Genomic DNA, 23253 nt, shown 5'->3' on the forward strand with positions numbered 1-23253 from the left:
TTACGGAGATCTATGATCTCTTTATTGTCAGACAGTGTCACAGTACTGACTGACCTTTGGTCAGTTACAGACAAGTTTAGATGCCAGTTACAGTGTGAATCCACTGCCTGTAGGCACAGACGTCCATGTAGAAAGTCCACCCTGTGCCAGGGTCAGTACTACTAACAGTCACTCCATACAGACGACCATCCTTCACCAGACTGCCGCCAGAGTCCCCCTGATTGGACAAGGGATGGAGAGACAGAAAGAGAGGGTGAGACAGTGAGAGAGTGAGACAGTGATGGAGGGTGAGACAGTGAGAGAGGGTGAGACAGTGATGGAGGGTCAGACAGTGAGAGAGGGTGAGACAGTTAGACTTACTGGGCAGCTTTTACATGCGTTGGGTTCATGGGAGCACAGCATATGTTGTCCTTTCCATTTATGATCAGCTTTAGGGATATTGGCATGCAGGTTACGACCAGTGCAGGTTGCATGCAGTTGAACGTTTCCACACTGCAGTTTGTCTGCTTTCTCCTGGTCTGTGAACACAAAGAGCCAAATATAACTTTCTGTATTACATTACAATATAAAATATTATGATTTATTGACGTCTGGATCTGACTCACATGTCTCAGTAGCAGCATCATAAGCTGTGAAGGACCATCCCATAATAGTGTAGGGATCGCCATTAACAGTAGGTGATGAACATGTAACATCAGGGAGTTGGATGATGGGAAGTCCCTGAGGGGCAGTTTTGGGCAGTTTAAGAAGCATGATGTCATGATTGTGACCATCAGCGTTATAGACATGCTTTACATTCCCTGTAGTGATCTGCATCGGTGTTCCCTGTTTGGTTGGATGTTTGCCCAAAATCACATAAAAGTCCCTGAGAAGAGGAAGAAGAAATGCAGAATATTAAACCAAACACACAGATTCTCTCATTTTGTGGGATCTTTTCAGTGTTCAGTGGCTGTTTATTGATTAATATTGATCAATGTGTCTGCAGACCCCTGTGTTACCCTCCATGTGTATAACATCTGTCAGAGGTCGACTCTTTAACTCCTTAATGTTCCTTCAAGCTGAGAGACATTTTCTAATGATGACACAACTTTTCAATAATGAAATAATATCCTGATTGTATCAATAATCCACAGAGATCCACACTGTTGGATCAATACACACACACATCACATCACATATTGATCTAAGTGACACTGCAGCTGTATGTTGGTCTGTTTTTAACTATTTATCATCACTGTTTCTCATTCATACACATATATTACAGAGACAATAACAATAATCAGACTCTCATTACAACATAAACAGGCTGCCTGTATATGGACCAGCCTTACTGGAAATATTATTGATAATTAGTTTAAACCATGTTGTGTTGCATTGATCAGAGCTGAGAGAATGAAGCTGTGCTGTCTGTCTGTAATTCCTCTTTTACTTCTTTTAATAAATGTTCACATTTATATCTGTCAACACAAATACAAATAATCATCCTGAACGGTTGCAAGTTAGTCTGAAAAAGTTCTCTTACCCTTTATCACAGTGTCCAGCAGTGAGGACCCAGTCTGGACCAATCAGATTCCCTCCACAGAACCTGGTGTAAAAATCATTTTTCTTCTTCGCCAGGACCACGTAGTGCCGACCCTGGTCTTCACCGCAATCCTTTCCATTTAATACCCTTTTCTGGATGTCCACAGCACCAGCAACTACAGAGACAACAAACACAGATATGTGTGTGTGAGTGTGTATAATGTGTGTGTGAGTGTGTATAATGTGTGTGTGAGTGTGTATAATGTGTGTGTGTGAGTGTGTGTATAATGTGTGTGAGTGTGTGTAATGTGTGTGAGTGTGTATAATGTGTGTGAGTGTGTGTATAATGTGTGTGAGTGTGTGTAATGTGTGTGTGAGTGTGTGTATAATGTGTGTGAGTGTGTGTAATGTGTGTGAGTGTGTGTAATGTGTGTGTGAGTGTGTGTATAAGGTGTGTGAGTGTGTGTAATGTGTGTGTGAGTGTGTGTAATGTGTGTGTGTGAGTGTGTATAATGTGTGTGTGAGTGTGTATAATGTGTGTGAGTGTGTGTATAATGTGTGTGAGTGTGTGTAATGTGTGTGTGAGTGTGTGTATAATGTGTGTGAGTGTGTGTAATGTGTGTGAGTGTGTGTATAATGTGTGTGAGTGTGTGTATAATGTGTGTGAGTGTGTGTATAATGTGTGTGAGTGTGTGTAATGTGTGTGAGTGTGTGTATAATGTGTGTGAGTGTGTGTATAATGTGTGTGTGAGTGTGTATAATGTGTGTGTGAGTGTGTATAATGTGTGTGTGAGTGTGTATAATGTGTGTGAGTGTGTATAATGTATGTGAGTGTGTATAATGTGTGTGAGTGTGTGTGTGAGTGTGAGTGTGTATAATGTGTGTGTGAGTGTGTGTGTGAGTGTGAGTGTGTATAATGTGTGTGTGAGTGTGTATTATGTGTGTGTGAGTGTGTATAATGTGTGTGTGAGTGTGTATTATGTGTGTGTGAGTGTGTATAATGTGTGTGAGTGTGTATAATGTGTGTGTGAGTGTGTATAATGTGTGTGAGTGTGTATAATGTGTGTGTGAGTGTGTATAATGTGTGTGTGAGTGTGTATAATGTGTGTGTGTGTGTATAATGTGTGTGAGTGTGTGTATAATGTGTGTGAGTGTGTGTAATGTGTGTGAGTGTGTGTAATGTGTGTGTGAGTGTGTGTATAATGTGTGTGTGTGTGTGTATAATGTGTGTGTGAGTGTGTATAATGTGTGTGAGTGTGTATAATGTGTGTGTGAGTGTGTATAATGTGTGTGAGTGTGTATAATGTGTGTGTGAGTGTGTGTATAATGTGTGTGAGTGTGTGTATAATGTGTGTGTGAGTGTGTATAATGTGTGTGTGAGTGTGTATAATGTGTGTGTGAGTGTGTGTATAATGTGTGTGTGAGTGTGTATAATGTGTGTGTGAGTGTGTATAATGTGTGTGTGAGTGTGTATAATGTGTGTGAGTGTGTATAATGTGTGTGTGAGTGTGTATAATGTGTGTGAGTGTGTATAATGTGTGTGAGTGTGTGTGTGAGTGTGAGTGTGTATAATGTGTGTGTGAGTGTGTGTGTGAGTGTGAGTGTGTATAATGTGTGTGTGAGTGTGTGTGTGAGTGTGAGTGTGTATAATGTGTGTGTGAGTGTGTGTGTGAGTGTGAGTGTGTATAATGTGTGTGTGAGTGTGTATTATGTGTGTGTGAGTGTGTATAATGTGTGTGTGAGTGTGTATAATGTGTGTGAGTGTGTATAATGTGTGTGTGAGTGTGTATAATGTGTGTGAGTGTGTATAATGTGTGTGTGAGTGTGTATAATGTGTGTGTGAGTGTGTATAATGTGTGTGAGTGTGTATAATGTGTGTGTGAGTGTGTATTATGTGTGTGTGAGTGTGTATAATGTGTGTGTGAGTGTGTATAATGTGTGTGTGTGAACACATACAGTATGTCGGCTGTCTGCATATGAAGCTTTGTTGAGTTCTAGTTGATAATGAGTTTAAAACATGTTGCATTGATCAGTGCTGACAGAGTGAAGCTGTCAGTAGGTGAAGAGTGTAACAGGCAGAGTGGTTCAACTTTACCTGCTGACGCCAAGACGAGCAGAGGGATCAAACTCTTCATCGTGGTCTTCCTCGTCGGTCCACTTCTCCGGTGTCTGGGTCACAGTGTTGCTCGTTTTTAAATGTTCTTTATTATCTGTCATCTCTCATCCTGCGTGGACCAATCAGGTTCCATCACGTACTCTGGACACATTCATGTAGATCAGCAGGTGTGCAGGACGGCAGCAACGTTTCACAGAACAATGAATTCTTCAGAGTTTAATCTCATGCAAATTTCCCCTTAAAACATCAGTCAGGTGTCAGTGTCTGCTGTGTGTCGGCTTCCTTCTTTATTTGAAGGCTTCCTACATATGGACTTCATAAGACATGCACACGTGTTGCACATTTATAAAGCAGTTATTGTGCTTTCTGTATCTGAGGTCAGTATTCACAAGCTGACATCAGATGTTTCATGTAGCGTGTGACAGTGAAATAAGACAGGAAGTGCTCCTCCTTTCTCATTATGAGCACAGACTGTGTTTGATATCAATTATGAATCATCATACATGACTACAGTCATCATCATCATCATCATCATCCTCACACTCACTGAGATCCAGTCTGATGGCTGATGTTGAAAAGCTTCAGGCCCATAATAAGTGTTGATGATCCCTCTGCATCAGTCAACAACATTTAACTGGACACTGGTGCAGCTGCACTGGTACACCTCACAACCATGTGTGAGACCAGTGGAGACGTTAAAGGACACTGACTGGCAGCTTTAGAGGCTTTTACAGCACATTTACCTTCTTTCATGTAATCAGATGTTTGTCTGGATGCAGTGAAACATCAACACAGTTAAAGAGACAAATATCACTTTCTGTATTACAATTACAATACACACACACACACACACACACACACACACACACACACACACACACACACACACACACACTCACACACACACTCACACACACACACACACACACTCACACACACACTCACACACACACATAAACACACACACACACACACACACACACACACAACCATCTCTGTGTCTGAGTTTGACCTGCAGAGTTAAAGCAGCCGGTTCCTCCACCATCCTCACCATCATCACCATCATCACCATCATCAACGTCATCAACTTTATGCATATGAGGGCATGTGAAGCAGGTGTGTTTTAGAGTGGGGGAGGGGCTGAGTGACAGGGAGAGACAGGGAGAGACAGAGAGAGATAGAGTGAGAGATAGAGAGAGAGAGAGAGAGAGAGAGAGAACTGTATCACACAGAGGAGGACTCAGACTCAAATTATAGTTTTTCTTGAAAGTTGTGTCTGCAGTTGTCCCCCCACTCTGGTGGATCATGTAATCAACCATGGTTGAGTCTATAATATGCTTTTTCCAGACCAGCATGTTTATATAACTCCATGTTTGTTGGCATATGGGACAACATGAGTTTCCTCCAGGATGCTGTGGTCCATAACTGGTCCAACAATCACCCCCCCCTTCCACCTTCCTGTCCTCTCCTGGACCCTGTGAGACCACCAGCCTGCCAATGTGCAGCTGTCCTCCAGGTGATGGCAGAGGCCTCCAGTACTGTTTGTTTACAGTACAGTAACTATGTTCATGTCGTCTCCAGTTAAAGTAACTGTGTCTGATGCTCTTATGAATATTGACAATAAATGAATGTATTTGTGTGAGTGAGTGAGTGTGTGTGTGTGTGTGTGTGTGTTAATGCAGCTGGATGAGGGTGTGTGACAGGTGTTTGCAAATCATGTTGAGCAGCTGTTCCCACGTGTCTAGAGCAGGGATCCAAAGAGTCGTTATGGAAATATTTCTTATATCTTATAAGAGCTTGTGAAGGTGTTCGGATAGACTTTCACAGTAGAGATCTGACAAGTTGCAAATGTTCCTCAGTGAGTGCAGCATTGTTCACCTGAGCGACAGAGACAGAGAGATGCTCTTTGTCTTTGTCATAACTGAGTTTATCATTTGTTAAAAAGAAATCAAATTGTACATTGTGAATGACAGTGAAGTGTGATCCGTCTCTTCCCTGAAATCAGACGGTAAAACACAAACAGAGAAACACGATTTAATGCTGATGTAACACTAGACTAGCAGCCCTCCTCTACCTGAGCAGCACGTGGACGTCGCTCAACTGCTGCAGCTGCAGGCCTGCGGTGTCACACACACACACTCACACACACACGCACACACACACTCACACACACACGCACACACACACACACACACACACACACTCACACACACACACACACTCACGCTGCTCTATCTTTCTACATACACTTTAATAATGGCCAAAAATAATAGAATGTTTCATATCATTTCATTATAAATTTCATTTACAGACAGTAGTGCTCAGCTGTGTAAATAAATAATCTTTCTTTCTGACGGGTCTGGTTGTCAGCCACATACACTCCTCACACAGGACGGCTTTTTATTGATTATATTGATTATTACACCAGGGGGGACGACGACTGTGGTCAGGACATTGCTCAGCCTGTCTAGTGTTGATGTCAGGAGGAGCCCTTAATCCTGACGACAAGCTACATCCACATTATGCTAAGCTACGTCGACATCTATACGAGTCCTTTGACCCACAGAGTGATAATCAGCCGGAAGCATGTTCATGTTCCTCCTGTTCTGCAGCGGTTCCCTCAGACCAGTCCGGACATGTCAGGATCAGGAGACAGACAGGGAACAGGTCTGATGGGATTCCAGCTCTGTGTCCCGACTACAGGAGACTCGGTCCAGCGCCAGGATCAGGGGGGACTTCCCCATCGCTCTGGGGTCTCACAGGCGGCCAATGGGAAGAGAGCCTTTCTGCACATGTTAGGCCTGAATCTGTATTCAGTTTCATTTATTTTATTAAGCCACATAACAGTTTTGATTTGTATTATAGTTACATTATAGACTGAATAACATAATTAACTGCATCTCTGTCAGTGAGTTTTGTTTTTGTTGTGAGTTAAAAAGTGTTGAGGTGAGTTATTGTGTCACAGAACAGTCAGACAGACAGACAACTTTATCTATCAGGTATTTAGTCATGTAGGTGTGTTGAAGCTGAGCTGCTGCTGTCAGCAGGCAGATCTAGAAAATACACAAGTCCGAACTTACATACGTACTCGGTACTGAGAAACACCCTCTGTGGGGTCTCTGTGGTGGTCCTGGAGAGAGTGGGGGTCTCTGTGGTGCTGCTGGAGAGGGTGGGGGTATCTGTGGTCATCCTGGGGAGGGTGGGGATCACTGTGGTGCTCCTGGAGAGGGTGGGGGTCTCTGTGGTCGTCCTGGAGAGAGTGGGGGTCTCTGTGGTGCTCCTGGAGAGGATAGGGGTCTCTGTGGTGCTCCTGAAGAGGGTGGGGGTCCCTCTGGTGCTCCTGGAGAGGGTGGGGGTCTCTGTGGTCGTCCTGGAGAGAGTGGGGGTCTCTGTGGTGCTCCTGGAGAGGATGGGGGTCTCGGTGGTGCTCCTGGGGAGGGTGGGGGTCTCTGTGGTGCTCCTGGAGAGGGTGGGGTCTCTATGGGTGTCTGGTGTTCTTCAAGAGGGTGGGGGTCTCACTGGTGCTCCTGGGGAGGGTGGGGGTTTCTGTGGTGCTCCTGGGGAGGGAGAGGGTCTCTGTGGTGCTCCTGGAGAGGGTGGGGGTCTCTGTGGTGCTCCTGGAGAGGATGGGGGTCTCGGTGGTGCTCCTGGGGAGGGTGGGGGTCTCTGTGGTGCTCCTGGAGAGGGTGGGGTCTCTATGGGTGTCTGGTGTTCTTCAAGAGGGTGGGGGTCTCACTGGTGCTCCTGGGGAGGGTGGGGGTTTCTGTGGTGCTCCTGGGGAGGGAGAGGGTCTCTGTGGTGGTCCTGGAGAGGGTGGGGGTCTCTGTGGTGCTCCTGGAGAGGGTGGGGGTCTCACTGGTGCTCCTGGGGAGGATGGGGGTCTCTGTGGTGCTCCTGGGGAGGGTGGGGGTCTCTGTGGTTGTCCTGGGGAGGGTGGGGGTCTCTGTGGTGGTCCTGGAGAGAGTGGGGGTCTCTGTGGTGCTCCTGGAGAGGATGGGGGTCTCTGTGGTGCTCCTGGGGAGAGTGGGGGTCTCTGTGGTGCTCCTGGAGAGGGTGGGGGTCTCACTGGTTCTCCTGGAGAGGGTTGGGGTCTCTGTGGTGCTCCTGGAGAGAGTGGGGTCTCTATGCGTGTCTGGTGTTCTTCAAGAGGGTGGGGGTCTCACTGGTGCTCCTGGGAAGGGTGGGGGTTTCACTGGTGCTCCTGGGGAGGGTGGGGGTCTCTGTGGTGCTCCTGGAGAGAATGGGGGTCTCTGTGGTGCTCCTGGGGAGAGTGGGGGTCTCGGTGGTGCTCCTGGAGAGGGTGGGGGTCTCTGTGGTGCTCCTGGAGAGGGTGAGGGTCTCTTTGGTGGTCCTGGGGAGGGTGGGGGTCTCTGTGGTGGTCCTGGGGAGGGTGGGGGTCTCTGTGGTGCTCCTGGGGAGGGTTGGGGTCTCTGTGGTGCTCCGGAGGAGGGTGGGGTTCTCTGTGGTGGTCCTGGGAAGAGTGGGGGTCTCTGTGGTGCTCCTGGGGAGGGTGGGGGTCTCTGTGGTGGTCCTGGAGAGAGTGGTGGTCTCTGTGGTGCTCCTGGGGAGGGTGGGGGTCTCACTGGTGCTTCCGGAGAGGGTTGGGGTCTCTGTGGTGCTCCGGAGGAGGGTGGGGTTCTCTGTGGTGGTCCTGGAGAGGATGGGGGTCTCTGTGGTGCTCCTGGGGAGAATGGGGTCTCATTGGGTGTCTGGTGTTCTTCAAGAGGTTGGGGGTCTCACTGGTGCTCCTGGGAAGGGTGGGGGTTTCACTGGTGCTCCTGGGGAGGGTGGGGGTCTCTGTGGTGCTCCTGAAGAGGATGGGGGTCTCTGTGGTGCTCCTGGGGAGAGTGGGGGTTTCGGTGGTGCTCCTGGGGAGGGTGGGGGTCTCTGTGGTGCTCCTGGAGAGGGTGGGGGTCTCTGTGGTGCTCCTGGGGAGGGAGAGGGTCTCTGTGGTGGTCCTGGAGAGGGTTGGGGTCTGTTTGGTGGTCCTGGAGAGGGTGGGGGTCTCTGTGGTGTTCCTGGGGAAGGTGGGGGTCTCTGTGGTGTTCCTGGGGAGGGTGGGGGTCTCTTTGGTGCTCTGGGGGAGGGTGGGAGTCTCTGTGGTGCTCCTGGAGAGGGTGGGGGTCTCTGTGGTGCTCCTGGGGAAAGTGGGGGTCTCTGTGGTGCTCCTGGAGAGGGTGGGGGTCTCACTGGTTCTCCTGGAGAGGGTTGGGGTCTCTGTGGTGCTCCTGGAGAGAGTGGGGTCTCTATGCGTGTCTGGTGTTCTTCAAGAGGGTGGGGGTCTCACTGGTGCTCCTGGGAAGGGTGGGGGTTTCACTGGTGCTCCTGGGGAGGGTGGGGGTCTCTGTGGTGCTCCTGGAGAGGATGGGGGTCTCTGTGGTGCTCCTGGGGAGAGTGGGGGTCTCGGTGGTGCTCCTTGGGAGGGTGGGGGTCTCTGTGGTGCTCCTGGAGAGGGTGGGGGTCTCTGTGGTGCTCCTGGAGAGAGTGGGGTCTCTATGCGTGTCTGGTGTTCTTCAAGAGGGTGGGGGTCTCACTGGTGCTCCTGGGGAGAGTGGGGGTTTCTGTGGTGCTCCTGGGGAGGGAGAGGGTCTCTGTGCTGGTCCTGGAGAGGGTGGGGGTCTCTCTAGTGCTCCTGGAGAGGGTGGGGGTCTCTGTGGTGGTCCTGGAGAAGGTGGGGGTCTCTGTGGTGCTCCTGGAGAAGGTGAGGGTCTCTTTGGTGGTCCTGGAGAGGGTGGGGGTCTCTGTGGTGGTCCTGGGGAGGGTGGGGGTTTCTGTGGTGCTCCTGGGGAGGGTGGGGGTCTCACTGGTGCTCCCGGAGAGGGTGGGGGTCTCTGTGGTGCTCCTGGGGAGGGAGAGGGTCTCTGTGGTGGTCCTGGAGAGGGTTGGGGTCTCTTTGGTGGTCCTGGAGAGGGTGGGGGTCTCTGTGGTGTTCCTGGGGAAGGTGGGGGTCTCTGTGGTGTTCCTGGGGAGGGTCGGGGTCTCTTTGGTGCTCTGGGGGAGGATGGGAGTCTCTGTGGTGCTCCTGGAGAGGGTGGGGGTCTCGGTGGTGCTCCTGGGGAGGGTGGGGGTCTCTGTGGTGCTCCTGGAGAGGGTGGGGGTCTCGGTGGTGCTCCTGGGGAGGGTGGGGGTCTCTGTGGTGCTCCTGGAGAGGGTGGGGGTCTCTGTGGTGCTCCTGGAGAGGGTGGGGGTCCCTCTGGTGCTCCTGGAGAGGGTGGGGGTCTCGGTGGTGCTCCTGGGGAGAGTGGGGGTCTCTGTGGTTCTCCTGGAGAGGGTGGGTGTCTCTGTGGTGGTCCTGGAGAGGGTGGGGGTTTCTGTGGTGCTCCGGGGGAGGGTGGGGGTCTCTGTGGTGCTCTGGGGGAGGGTGGGGGTCTCTTGGTGCTCCTGGAGAGGGTCGGGGTCTCTGTGGTGCTCCGGAGGAGGGTGGGGGTCTCTGTGGTGCTCCTGGGGAGGGTGGGGGTCTCTGTGGTGGTCCTGGAGAGAGTGGTGGTCTCTGTGGTGCTGCTGGAGAGGATGGGGGTGTCTGTGGTGCTCCTGGGGAGGGTGGAGGTCTCTGTGGTTGTCCTGGGGAGGGTGGGGGTATCTGTGGTGGTTCTGGAGAGAGTGGGGGTCTCTGTGGTGCTTCTGGAGAGGATGGGGGTCTCTGTGGTGCTCCTGGGGAGAGTGGGGGTCTCTGTGGTGCTCCTGGAGAGGGTGGGGGTCTCACTGGTTCTCCTGGAGTGGTTTGGGGTCTCTGTGGTGCTCCGGGGGAGGGTTGGGTTCTCTGTGGTGGTCCTGGAAAGGATGGGGGTCTCTGTGGTGCTCCTGGAGAGGGTGGGGTTCTCTGTGGTGTTCCTGGAGAGGGTGGGGGTCTCTGTGGTGGTCCTGGAGAAGGTGGGGGTCTCTGTGGCGCTCCTGGAGAGGGTGAGGGTCTCTTTGGTGGTCCTGGAGAGGGTGGGGGTCCCTGTGGTGTTCCTGGGGAAGGTGGGGGTCTCTGTGGTGGTCCTGGGGAGGGTGGGGGTCTCTGTGGTGCTCTGGGGGAGGGTGGGGGTCTCTGTGGTGCCCCTTCGGGAGGGTGGGGGTCTCACTGGTGCTCCCGGAGAGGGTTGGGGTCCCTGTGGTGCTCCGGGGGAGGGTGGGGTTCTCTGTGGTGGTCCTGGGAAGAATGGGGGTCCCTGTGGTGCTCCTGGGGAAAGTGGGGATCTCACTGGTGCTCCCGGAGAGGGTTGGGGTCTCTGTGGTGCTTCGGAGGAGGGTGGGGTTCTCTGTGGTGGTCCTGGGAAGAGTGGGGGTCTCTGTGGTGCTCCTGGGGAGGGTGGGGGTCCCTCTGGTGCTCCTGGAGAGGGTGGGGGTCTCTGTGGTCGTCTTGGAGAGAGTGGGGGTCTCTGTGGTCGTCCTGGAGAGGGTGGGGGTCTCTGTGGTCGTCCTGGAGAGAGTGGGGGTCTCTGTGGTGCTCCTGGAGAGGGTGGGGGTCCCTCTGGTGCTCTTGGAGAGGGTGGGGTTCTCTGTGGTGTTCCTGAAGAGGATGGGGGTCTCTGTGGTGCTCCTGAAGAGAGTGGGGGTCTCTGTGGTGGTCCTTTAGCGGGTGGGGGTCTCTGTGGTGCTCCTGGAGAGGGTGAGGGTCTCTTTGGTGGTCCTGGAGAGGGTGGGGGACTCTGTGGCGTTCCTGTGGAAGGTGGGGGTCTCTGTGGTGATCCTGGGGAGGGTGGGGGTCTCTGTGGTGCTCTGGGGGAGGGTGGGGGTCTCTGTGGTGCTCCTGGGGAGGGTGGGGGTCTCACTGGTGCTCCTGGGGAGGGTGGGGGTCTCTGTGGTGGTCCTGGAGAGGATGGGGGTCTCTGTGGTGCTCCTGGAGAGGGTCGGGTTCTCTGTGGTGTTCCTGGAGAGGATGGGGGTCTCTGTGGTGCTCCTGAAGAGGGTGGGGGTCCCTCTGGTGCTCCTGGAGAGGGTGGGGGTCTCTGTGGTGGTCCTGGAGAAGGTGGGGGTCTCTGTGGTGCTCCTGAAGAGAGTGGGGGTCTCTGTGGTTGTCCTGGGGAGGGTGGGGGTCTCTGTGGTGATCCTGGGGAGGGTGGGGGTCTCAGTGGTGCTCCTGGAGAGGGTGAGGGTCTGTTTGGTGGTCCTGGAGAGGGTGGGGGACTTTGTGGTGTTCCTGTGGAAGGGGGGGGTCTCTGTGGTGATCCTGGGGAGGGTGGGGGTCTCTGTGGTGTTCCTGGAGAGGATGGGGGTCTCTGTGGTGCTCCTGGAGAGGGTGGGGTTCTCTGTGGTGTTCCTGGAGAGGATGGGGGTCTCTGTGGTGCTCCTGAAGAGGGTGGGGGTCCCTCTGGTGGTCCTGGAGAGGGTGGGGGTCTCTGTGGTGGTCCTGGAGAAGGTGGGGGTCTCTGTGGTGCTCCTGGAGAGGGTGAGGGTCTCTTTGGTGGTCCTGGAGAGGGTGGGGGTCTCTGTGGTGTTCCTGGGGAAGGTGGGGGTCTCTGTGGTGGTCCTGGGAAGGGTGGGGGTCCCTCTGGTGGTCCGGGAGAGGGTGAGGGTCCCTCTGGTGTTCCTGGAGAGGGTGGGGTTCTCTGTGGTGCTCCTGGAGAGGATAGGGGTCTCTGTGGTGCTCCTGAAGAGGGTGGGGGTCCCTCTGTTGCTCCTGGAGAGGGTGGGGGTCTCTGTCGTCCTCCTGGAGAGAGTGGGGGTCTCTGTGGTCGTCCTGGAGAGGGTGGGGGTCTCTGTGGTCGTCCTGAAGAGAGTGGGGGTCTCTGTGGTGCTCCTGAAGAGGGTGGGGGTCCCTTTGGTGTTCCTGGAGAGGATGGGGGTCTCTGTGGTGCTCCTGAAGAGAGTGGGGGTCTCTGTGGTGGTCCTTTAGAGGGTGGGGGTCTCTGTGGTGCTCCTGGAGAGGGTGAGGGTCTGTTTGGTGGTCCTGGAGAGAGTGGGGGTCTCTGTGGTGCTCCTGGAGAGGGTGGGGTCTCACTGGTGTTCCTGGAGAGGATGGGGGACTCTGTGGTGTTCCTGTGGACGGTGGGGGTCTCTGTGGTGATCCGGGGCAGGGTGGGGGTCTCTGTGGTGGTCCTGGAGAGGGTGGGGGTCTCTGTGGTGCTCCTGGAGAGGGGGGGGGGGTCCCTCTGGTGCTCCTGGAGAGGGTGGGGGTCTCTGTGGTGGTCCTGGAGAAGGTGGGGGTCTGTGTGGTTCTCCTGGAGAGGGTGAGGGTCTCTTTGGTGGTCCTGGAGAGGGTGGGGTTCTCTGTGGTGGTCCTGGGGAGGGTGGGGGTCCCTCTGGTGCTCCTGGAGAGGGTGGGGTTCTCTGTGGTGTTCCTGGAGAGGATGGGGGTCTCTGTGGTGCTCCTGAAGAGAGTGGGGGTCTCTGTGGTGGTCCTGGGGAGGGTGGGGGTCTCTGTGGTGCTCCTGGAGAGGGTGAGGGTCTCTTTGGTGGTCCTGGAGAGGGTGGGGGACTCTGTGGTGTTCCTGTGGAAGGTGGGAGTCTCTGTGGTGATCCTGGGGAGGGTGGGGGTCTCTGTGGTGCTCCTGGAGAGGATGGGGGTCTCTGTGGTGCTCCTGGAGAGGGTGGGGTTCTCTGTGGTGTTCCTGGAGAGGATGGGGGTCTCTGTGGTGCTCCTGAAGAGGGTGGGGGTCCCTCTGGTGGTCTTGGAGAGGGTGGGGGTCTCTGTGGTGGTCCTGGAGAAGGTGGGGGTCTCTGTGGTGCTCCTGGAGAGGGTGAGGGTCTCTTTGGTGGTCCTGGAGAGGGTGGGGGTCTCTGTGGTGTTCCTGGGGAAGGTGGGGGTCTCTGTGGTGGTCCTGGGGAGGGTGGGGGTCCCTCTGGTGGTCCTGGAGAGGGTGGGGTTCTCTGTGGTGTTCCTGGAGAGGATGGGGGTCTCTGTGGTTCTCCTGAAGAGAGTGGGGGTCTCTGTGGTGGTCCTTTAGAGGGTGGGGGTCTCTGTGGTTCTCCTGGAGTGGGTGAGGGTCTCTTTGGTGGTCCTGGAGAGGGTGGGGGACTCTGTGGTGTTCCTGTGGAAGGTGGGGGTCTCTGTGGTGATCCTGTGGAGGGTGGGGGTTTCTGTGGTGATCCTGGGGAGGGTGGGGGTCTCTGTGGTGGTCCTGGAGAGGATGGGGGTCTCTGTGGTGCTCCTGGAGAGGGTGGGGTTCTCTGTGGTGTTCCTGGAGAGGATGGGGGTCTTTGTGGTGCTCCTTAAGAGGGTGGGGGTCCCTCTGGTGCTCCTGGAGAGGGTGGGGGTCTCTGTGGTGGTCCTGGAGAAGGTGGGGGTCTCTGTGGTGTTCCTGGGGAAGGTGGGGGTCTCTGTGGTGGTCCTGGGGATGGTGGGGGTCTCTGTGGTGCTCTGGGGGAGGGTGGGGATCTGTTTGCTCCCGGAGACGGTTGGGGTCTCTGTGGTGCTCCGGGGGAGGGTGGGGTTCTCTGTGGTGGTCCTAGGAAGAGTGGGGGGCTCTGTGGTGCTCCTGGGGAGGGTGGGGATCTCTGTGGTGGTCCTGGAGAGAGTGGTGGTCTCTGTGGTGCTGCTGGAGAGGATGGGAGTCTCTGTGGTGCTCTTGGAGAGGGTGGGGGTCTCTGTGGTGGTCCTGGGGAGGGTGGGGTTCTCTGTGGTGCTCTAGGGGAAGGTGGAGGTCTCTGTGGTTCTTCTGGGGAGGATGGGGGTCTCTGTGGTGCTCCTGGGGAGGGTGAGGGTCTCTGTGGTGGTCCTGGAGAGAGTGGGGGTCTCTGTGGTGCTGCTGGAGAGGGTGGGGGTCTCTGTGGTGCTCCTGGAGAGGGTGGGGGTCTCTGTGGTGCTCTGGGGGAGGGTGGGGGTCTCTATGGTGCTCCTGGGGAGGATGGGGGTCTCTGTGGTTCTTCTGGGGATGGTGAGGGTCCCTCTGGTGCTCCTGGAGAGGGTGGGGTTCTCTGTGGTGTTCCTGGAGTGGATGGGGGTTTCTGTGGTGCTCCTGAGGAGAGTGGTGGTCCCTCTGGTGCTCCTGGAGAGGGTGGGGGTCTCTGTGGTGGTCCTTTAGAGGGTGGGGGTCTCTGTGGTGCTCCTGGAGAGGGTGAGGGTCTCTTTGGTGGTCCTGGAGAGGGTGGGGGACTCTGTGGTGTTCCTGTGGAAGGTGGGGGTCTCTGTGGTGTTCCTGGGGAGGGTGGGGGTCTCTGTGGTGCTCTGGGGGAGGGTGGGGGTCTCTGTGGTGCTCCTGGGGAGGGTGGGGGTCTCACTGGTGCTCCTGGAGAGGGTTGGGGTCTCTGTGGTGCTGCTGGAGAGGGTGGGGGTCTCTGTGGTGCTCCTGGGGAGGGTGAGGGTCTCTGTGGTGGTCCTGGAGAGAGTGGTGGTCTCTGTGGTGCTGCTGGAGAGGGTGGGGTCTCTTTGGTGGTCCTGGGGAGGGTGGGGGTCTCTGTGGTGGTCCTGGAGAGAGTGTGTGTCTCTGTGGTGCTGCTGGAGAGGGTGGGGGTGTCTGTGGTGCTCTTGGGGAGGGTGGGGGTCTCTGTGGTGGTCTTGGGGAGGGTGGGGGTCTCTGTGGTGCTCTGGGGGAGAGTGGGGGTCTCTGTGGTGGTCCTGGGGAGGGTGGGAGTCTTTGTGGTGGTCCTGGAGAGAGTGGTGGTCTCTGTGGTGCTGCTGGAGAGGGTGGGGGTCTCTGTGGTTGTCCTGGAGAGAGTGGGGGTCTCTGTGGTGGTCCTGGGGAGGATGGGGGTCTCTGTGGTGGTCCTGGAGAGAGTGGTGGTCTCTGTGGTGCTGCTGGAGAGCACACACACACAACCATCTCTGTTTCTAAGTTTGACCTGCAGAGTTAAAGCATCCGGTTCCTCCACCATCATCACCATCATCAACGTCATCAACTTTATGCATATGAGGGCATGTGAAGCAGGTGTGTTTTAGAGTGGGGGAGGGGCTGAGTGACAGGGAGAGACAGAGAGGGGGGGGGGGAGACAGAGAGAGATAGAGTGAGAGATAGAGAGAGAGAGAGAGGGTGGGGGAGAGAGAGAGGGGGAGAGAGAGAGAGAGAGAGAGAGAACTGTATCACACAGAGGAGGACTCAGACTCAAATTATAGTTTTTCTTGAAAGTTGTGTCTGCAGTTGTCCCCCCACTCTGGTGGATCATGTAATCAACCATGGTTGAGTCTATAATATGCTTTTTCCAGACCAGCATGTTTATATAACTCCATGTCTGTTGTCATATGGGACAACATGAGTTTCCTCCAGGCTGCTGTGGTCCATAACTGGTCCAACAATCACCCCCCCCTTCCACCTTCCTGTCCTCTCCTGAACCCTGTGAGACCACCAGCCTGCCAATGTGCAGCTGTCCTCCAGGTGATGGCAGAGGCCTCCAGTACTGTTTGTTTACAGTACAGTAACTATGTTCATGTCGTCTCCAGTTAAAGTAACTGTGTCTGATGCTCTTATGAATATTGACAATAAATGAATGTTTTTGTTTCCTTGTTGTATTTGTGTTTATAGTCTATATTTCCAGCTTGACTCTAGATAACAGTGTTTTATACTCAGCACATCAGTCAGCAGTTACATGTGGAAGGAAATATTGATTTAGTGTTTGTGTGTAACATTCAACTTTAACAACCTTAAACTAACCTCACTGACGGCTTACAGGACATCATCTGGATAAATGCATTTACTGCAAGCAGTGACCCAAACACTGCTGGAGGCCACATGGAGGCAGTCAGAGATCAGCTAAAGGGAAAACTAGCAGACGCTGTAATGAGTTTAAAGCAAAGTGCTGTTTAAAAACAATATGATCTTCTTCATCAGGATCAATGATGATAAACTATCTGAAGTATAAGATGCACCTCTGCTGAATACTGCATCCACTCTGTAACTTTATCTCTGGAGATGTATGAATCAAAAGGTTTGATCAGCACAGTGTGAATTTCATACACTTAATAATGAGCTTCAATAACAGGAGATGCATTAACAGCAACAATCAGCTCTGCAGAACGATGCATGAACCAACACTCAGTAATGACACTTCAAGTCAAACTTTGATAGTTTTGGAATCAAATGGTTTTATCAGCACAAACTTTATCTGATCAACTCTGACGGAGTGAATTTGACACATTAATGTCTCCTCATTTAAAAACCTCATTTTAGTGTAAATAAACTTGAACTTGACCACTGCATTAACAGGAATATTTTAATCCTTTTTTTTAGAAATGTAATTCATCAAGTAGTGTGATATTTTCACTCTCAGTGATGTGATGTCATGTTCATGTGTGATCAACAAAACTAAAGGTTCAGTGTTAATCTAACATGTCAACATAAACAGGCTACAGTATATCGTCTACATGTCAGACTAATATTGATGACGGACTTCTGTCTTCTTGTCATGCTGACAGTGAAATAAGACAGGAAGTGCTCCTCCATTCTTATTATGAGCACAGACTGTGTTTGATATTAATTATGAATCATCATACATGACTACAGTCATCATCATCATCATCATCATCCTCACACTCACTGAGATCCAGTCTGATGGCTGATGTTGAAAAGCTTCAGGCCCCTAACAAGTGTTGATGATCCCTCTGCACCAGTCAACAACATTTAACTGGACACTGGTGCAGCTGCACTGGTACACCTCACAACCATGTCAATCATCACACCCACAATCACACACAAACAAACAAACAAACAAACAAACAGACTGGTTGATGCAGTTACGGAGATCTATGATCTCTTTATTGTCAGACAGTGTCACAGTACTGACTGACCTTTGGTCAGTTACAGACAAGTTTAGATGCCAGTTTCAGTGCGAATCCACTGCCTGTAGGCACAGACGTCCATGTAGACAGTCCACCCTTCGCCAGATAAACTACCACCAGTCACTCCATACAGAAGACCATCCTTCCCCACCAGACTGCCGCCAGAATCCCCCTGATTGGACGAGAGATAGAGGGTGAGACAGTGAGAGAGGGTGAGACAGTTGTGGGTGAGACAGTGAGAGAGGGTGAGATAGTGAGAGAGTGAGACAGTGATGGAGGGTGAGACAGTGATGGAGGGTGAGACAGTGAGAGAGGGTGAGACAGTGATGGAGGGTGAGACAGTGAGAGAGGGTGAGACAGTGATGGAGGGTGAGACAGTGATGGAGGGTGAGACAGTGAGAGAGGGTGAGACAGTGATGGAGGGTGAGACAGTGAGGGAGGGTGAGACAGTGAGAGAGGGTGAGACAGAGATGGAGGGTGAGACAGTGATGGAGGGTGAGACAGTGATGGAGGGTGAGACAGTTTTAAGTGAGACAGTTAGACTTACTGGGCAGCTCTGACATACTCGGGGTCCGTTGCGTTCATAGGAGCACAGCATATGTTGTCCTACCCAGTCATGATCAGCGTCAGGGTCATTGGCATCCACGTTACGACCAGTGCAGTCTGCATGCAGGTGAACGGTTCCACACTGCAGTTTAGCCGGTAAATTCTTGTCTGTGGACACAAAGAGCCAAATATAACTTTCTGTATTACATTACAATATAAAATATTATGATTTATTGAAGTCTGGATCTGACTCACGCCCAGGATCTGTGTAGGACCATCCCATAATAGTGTAGGGATCGCCATTAACAGTAGGTGATGAACATGTAACATCAGGGAGTTGGATGATGGGAAGTCCCTGAGGGGCAGTTTGGGGCAGTTTAAGAAGCATGATTTCATGATTGTGACCATCAGCGTTATAGACATGCTTTACATTCCCTGTAGTGATGTGCATCGTTGTTCCCTGTCCGGCTGGATGTTTGCCCAAAATCACATAAAAGTCCCTGAGAAGAGGAAGAAGAAATGCAGAATATTAAACCAAACACACAGATTCTCTCATTTTGTGGGATCTTTTCAGTGTTCAGTGGCTGTTTATTGATTAATATTGATCAATGTGTGTCTGCAGACCCCTGTGTTACCCTCCATGTGTATAACATCTGTCAGAGGTCGACTCTTTAACTCCTTAATGTTCCTTCAAGCTCAGAGACATTTTCTAATGATGACACAACTTTTCAATAATGAAATAATATCCTGATTGTATCAATAATCCACAGAGATCCACACTGTTGGATCAATACACACACACATCACATCACATATTGATCTAAGTGACACTGCAGCTGTATGTTGGTCTGTTTTTAACTATTTATCATCACTGTTTCTCATTCATACACATATATTACAGAGACAATAACAATAATCAGACTCTCATTACAACATAAACAGGCTGCCTGTATATGGACCAGCCTTACTGGAAATATTATTGATAATTAGTTTAAACCATGTTGTGTTGCATTGATCAGAGCTGAGAGAATGAAGCTGTGCTGTCTGTCTGTAATTCCTCTTTTACTTCTTTTGATAAATGTTCACATTTATATCAGTCAACACAAATACAAATAATCATCTTGAACGGTTGCAAGTTAGTCTGAAAAAGTTCTCTTACGGTTCATCACAGTGTGCAGCAGTGAGGACCCAGTCTGGACTGATCAGATTCCCTCCACAGAACCTGGTGTTAAAATCATCTTTCACCCTCATCAGGACCACGTAGTGCCGACCCTGGTCTTCACCGCAATCCTTTCCATTTATTATCCTTTTCTGGATGTCCACAGCACCAGCAACTACAGAGACAACAAACACAGATATGTGTGTGTGAGTGTGTATAATGTGTGTGTGAGTGTGTATAATGTGTGTGAGTGTGTATAATGTGTGTGAGTGTGTATAATGTGTGTGTGAGTGTGTATAATGTGTGTGTGAGTGTGTATAATGTGTGTGTGAGTGTGTATAATGTGTGTGAGTGTGTATAATGTGTGTGAGTGTGTATAATGTGTGTGTGAGTGTGTATAATGTGTGTGTGAGTGTGTATTATGTGTGTGTGAGTGTGTATAATGTGTGTGAGTGTGTATTATGTGTGTGTGAGTGTGTATAATGTGTGTGTGAGTGTGTATAATGTGTGTGAGTGTGTATAATGTGTGTGTGAGTGTGTATAATGTGTGTGTGAGTGTGTATAATGTGTGTGTGAGTGTGTATTATGTGTGTGTGAGTGTGTATAATGTGTGTGTGAGTGTGTATTATGTGTGTGTGAGTGTGTATAATGTGTGTGTGAGTGTGTATAATGTGTGTGTGAGTGTGTATTATGTGTGTTTGAGTGTGTATAATGTGTGTGTGAGTGTGTATAATGTGTGTGTGAGTGTGTATAATGTGTGTGTGAGTGTGTATTATGTGTGTTTGAGTGTGTATAATGTGTGTTTGAGTGTGTATAATGTGTGTGTGAGTGTGTATAATGTGTGTGTGTGAGTGTGTATAATGTGTGTGTGAGTGTGTATAATGTGTGTGTGAGTGTGTATAATGTGTGTGTGAGTGTGTATAATGTGTGTGTGTGAGTGTGTATAATGTGTGTGTGTGAACACATACAGTATGTCGGCTGTCTGCATATGAAGCTTTGTTGAGTTCTAGTTGATAATGAGTTTAAAACATGTTGCATTGATCAGTGCTGACAGAGTGAAGCTGTCAGTAGGTCAGTAGGTGAAGAGTGTAACAGGCAGAGTGGTTCAACTTTACCTGCTGACGCCAAGACGAGCAGAGGGATCAAACTCTTCATCGTGGTCTTCCTCGTCGGTCCACTTCTCCGGTGTCTGGGTCACAGTGTTGCTCGTTTTTAAATGTTCTTTATTATCTGTCATCTCTCATCCTGCGTGGACCAATCAGGTTCCATCACGTACTCTGGACACATTCATGTAGATCAGCAGGTGTGCAGGACGGCAGCAACGTTTCACAGAACAATGAATTCTTCAGAGTTTAATCTCATGCAAATTTCCCCTTAAAACATCAGTCAGGTGTCAGTGTCTGCTGTGTGTCGGCTTCCTTCTTTATTTGAAGGCTTCCTACATATGGACTTCATAAGACATGCACACGTGTTGCACATTTATAAAGCAGTTATTGTGCTTTCAGTATAACTGAGGTCAGTATTCACAAGCTGACATCAGATGTTTCATGTAGCGTGTGACAGTGAAATAAGACAGGAAGTGCTCCTCCATTCTCATTATGAGCACAGACTGTTTGATATTAACTATGAATCATCATACATGACTACAGTCATCATCATCATCATCATCATCATCCTCACACTCACTGAGATCCAGTCTGATGCATCAGTCAACAACATTTAACTGGACACTGGTGCAGCTGCACTGGTACACCTCACAACCATGTGTGAGACCAGTGGAGACGTTAAAGGACACTGACTGGCAGCTTCAGAGGCTTTTACAGCACATTTACCTTCTTTCATGTAATCAGATGTTTGTCTGGATGCAGTGAAACATCAACACAGTTAAAGAGACAAATATCACTTTCTGTATTACAATTACAATACACACACTCACACACACACACACACACACACTCACACACTCACACACACACACACTCACACACACATAAACACACACAACCATCTCTGTTTCTAAGTTTGACCTGCAGAGTTAAAGCAGCCGGTTCCTCCACCATCATCACCATCATCACCATCATCACCATCATCAACGTCATCAACTTTATGCATATGAGGGCATGTGAAGCAGGTGTGTTTTAGAGTGGGGGAGGGGCTGAGTGACAGGGAGAGACAGGGAGAGACAGAGAGAGATAGAGTGAGAGATAGAGAGAGAGAACTGTATCACACAGAGGAGGACTCAGACTCAAATTATAGTTTTTCTTGAAAGTTGTGTCTGCAGTTGTCCCCCCACTCTGGTGGATCATGTAATCAACCATGGTTGAGTCTATAATATGCTTTTTCCAGACCAGCATGTTTATATAACTCCATGTTTGTTGGCATATGGGACAACATGAGTTTCCTCCAGGCTGCTGTGGTCCATAACTGGTCCAACAATCACCCCCCCCCTTCCACCTTCCTGTCCTCTCCTGAACCCTGTGAGACCACCAGCCTGCCAATGTGCAGCTGTCCTCCAGGTGATGGCAGAGGCCTCCAGTACTGTTTGTTTACAGTACAGTAACTATGTTCATGTCGTCTCCAGTTAAAGTAACTGTGTCTGATGCTCTTATGAATATTGACAATAAATGAATGTTTTTGTTTCCTGGTTGTATTTGTGTTTATAGTCTATATTTCCAGCTTGACTCTAGATAACAGTGTTTTATACTCAGCACATCAGTCAGCAGTTACATGTGGAAGGAAATATTTATTTAGTGTTTGTGTGTAAAGTTCTGATGCAAAAATACCATTTTTAGAAAAGTTTATATTGTTTTGAATGAAGTGTGTGTGTGTGTGTGTGTGTGTGTGTGTGTTAATGCAGCTGGATGAGGGTGTGTGACAGGTGTTTGCAAATCATGTTGAGCAGCTGTTCCCACGTGTCTAGAGCAGGGATCCAAAGAGTCGTTATGGAAATATTTCTTATATCTTATAAGAGCTTGTGAAGGTGTTCGGATAGACTTTCACAGTAGAGATCTGACAAGTTGCAAATGTTCCTCAGTGAGTGCAGCATTGTTCACCTGAGCGACAGAGACAGAGAGATGCTCTTTGTCTTTGTCATAACTGAGTTTATCATTTGTTAAAAAGAAATCAAATTGTACATTTTGAATGACAGTGAAGTGTGATCCGTCTCTTCCCTGAAATCAGACGGTAAAACACAAACAGAGAAACACGATTTAATGCTGATGTAACACTAGACTAGCAGCCCTCCTCTACCTGAGCAGCACGTGGACGTCGCTCAACTGCTGCAGCTGCAGGCCTGCGGTGTCACACACACTCACACACTCACACACACACGCACACACACACACACACACACACACACGCACACACACACACACACACACACACACACACACACACACACACACACACACACACACACACACTCACACACACACACACACTCACGCTGCTCTGTCTTTCTACATAGACTTTAATAATGGCCAAAGATAATAGAATGTTTCATATCATTTCATTATAAATTTCATTTACAGACAGTAGTGCTCAGCTGTGTAAATAAATAATCTTTCTTTCTGACGGGTCTGGTTGTCAGCCACATACACTCCTCACACAGGACGGCTTTTTATTGATTATATTGATTATTACACCAGGGGGGACGACGACTGTGGTCAGGACATTGCTCAGCCTGTCTAGTGTTGATGTCAGGAGGAGCCCTTAATCCTGACGACAAGCTACATCCACATTATGCTAAGCTACGTCGACATCTATACGAGTCCTTTGACCCACAGAGTGATAATCAGCCGGAAGCATGTTCATGTTCCTCCTGTTCTGCAGCGGTTCCCTCAGACCAGTCCGGACATGTCAGGATCAGGAGACAGACAGGGAACAGGTCTGATGGGATTCCAGCTCTGTGTCCCGACTACAGGAGACTCGGTCCAGCGCCAGGATCAGGGGGGACTTCCCCATCGCTCTGGGGTCTCACAGGCGGCCAATGGGAAGAGAGCCTTTCTGCACATGTTATGCCTGAATCTGTATTCAGTTTCATTTATTTTATTAAGCCACATAACAGTTTTGATTTGTATTATAGCTACATTATAGACTGAATAACATAATTAACTGCATCTCTGTCAGTGAGTTTTGTTTTTTTTGTAAGTTAAAAAGTGTTGAGGTGAGTTACTGTGTCACAGAACAGTCAGACAGACAGACAACTTTATCTATCAGGTATTTAGTCATGTAGGTGTGTTGAAGCTGAGCTGCTGCTGTCAGCAGGCAGATCTAGAA

The 23253-nt window shown here is 50.6% G+C and overlaps 2 protein-coding genes across 2 annotated transcripts; both read right to left on the reverse strand.

The window, feature by feature from the left end:
• Positions 1-23: 23 nt before the first annotated feature.
• On the reverse strand, positions 24-4399 carry LOC121910585 (kallikrein-8-like). The gene is made up of 6 exons (XM_042431834.1): positions 4185-4399; positions 3617-3778; positions 1523-1697; positions 606-865; positions 361-518; positions 24-217 (listed from the first exon to the last, which is right to left on the reverse strand). The coding sequence occupies exons 2-6, from the start codon at positions 3654-3656 to the stop codon at positions 77-79; spliced, it is 774 nt and encodes a 257-aa protein (XP_042287768.1). The 5' UTR covers positions 3657-3778; positions 4185-4399; the 3' UTR covers positions 24-76.
• Positions 4400-17248: 12849 nt separating this feature from the next.
• Positions 17249-20631, reverse strand: LOC121910584 (kallikrein-6-like). Its single transcript, XM_042431832.1, has 5 exons — positions 20091-20631; positions 18976-19150; positions 18072-18316; positions 17818-17984; positions 17249-17442 (listed from the first exon to the last, which is right to left on the reverse strand). Exons 1-5 carry the CDS (start codon positions 20128-20130, stop codon positions 17302-17304), a joined length of 768 nt encoding a protein of 255 aa, XP_042287766.1. The 5' UTR covers positions 20131-20631; the 3' UTR covers positions 17249-17301.
• Positions 20632-23253: the final 2622 nt, after the last annotated feature.

Source organism: Thunnus maccoyii, chromosome 13 (genome assembly GCF_910596095.1).
Source record: "Thunnus maccoyii chromosome 13, fThuMac1.1, whole genome shotgun sequence".
Classification (NCBI taxonomy): Eukaryota; Metazoa; Chordata; class Actinopteri; order Scombriformes; family Scombridae; genus Thunnus; species Thunnus maccoyii.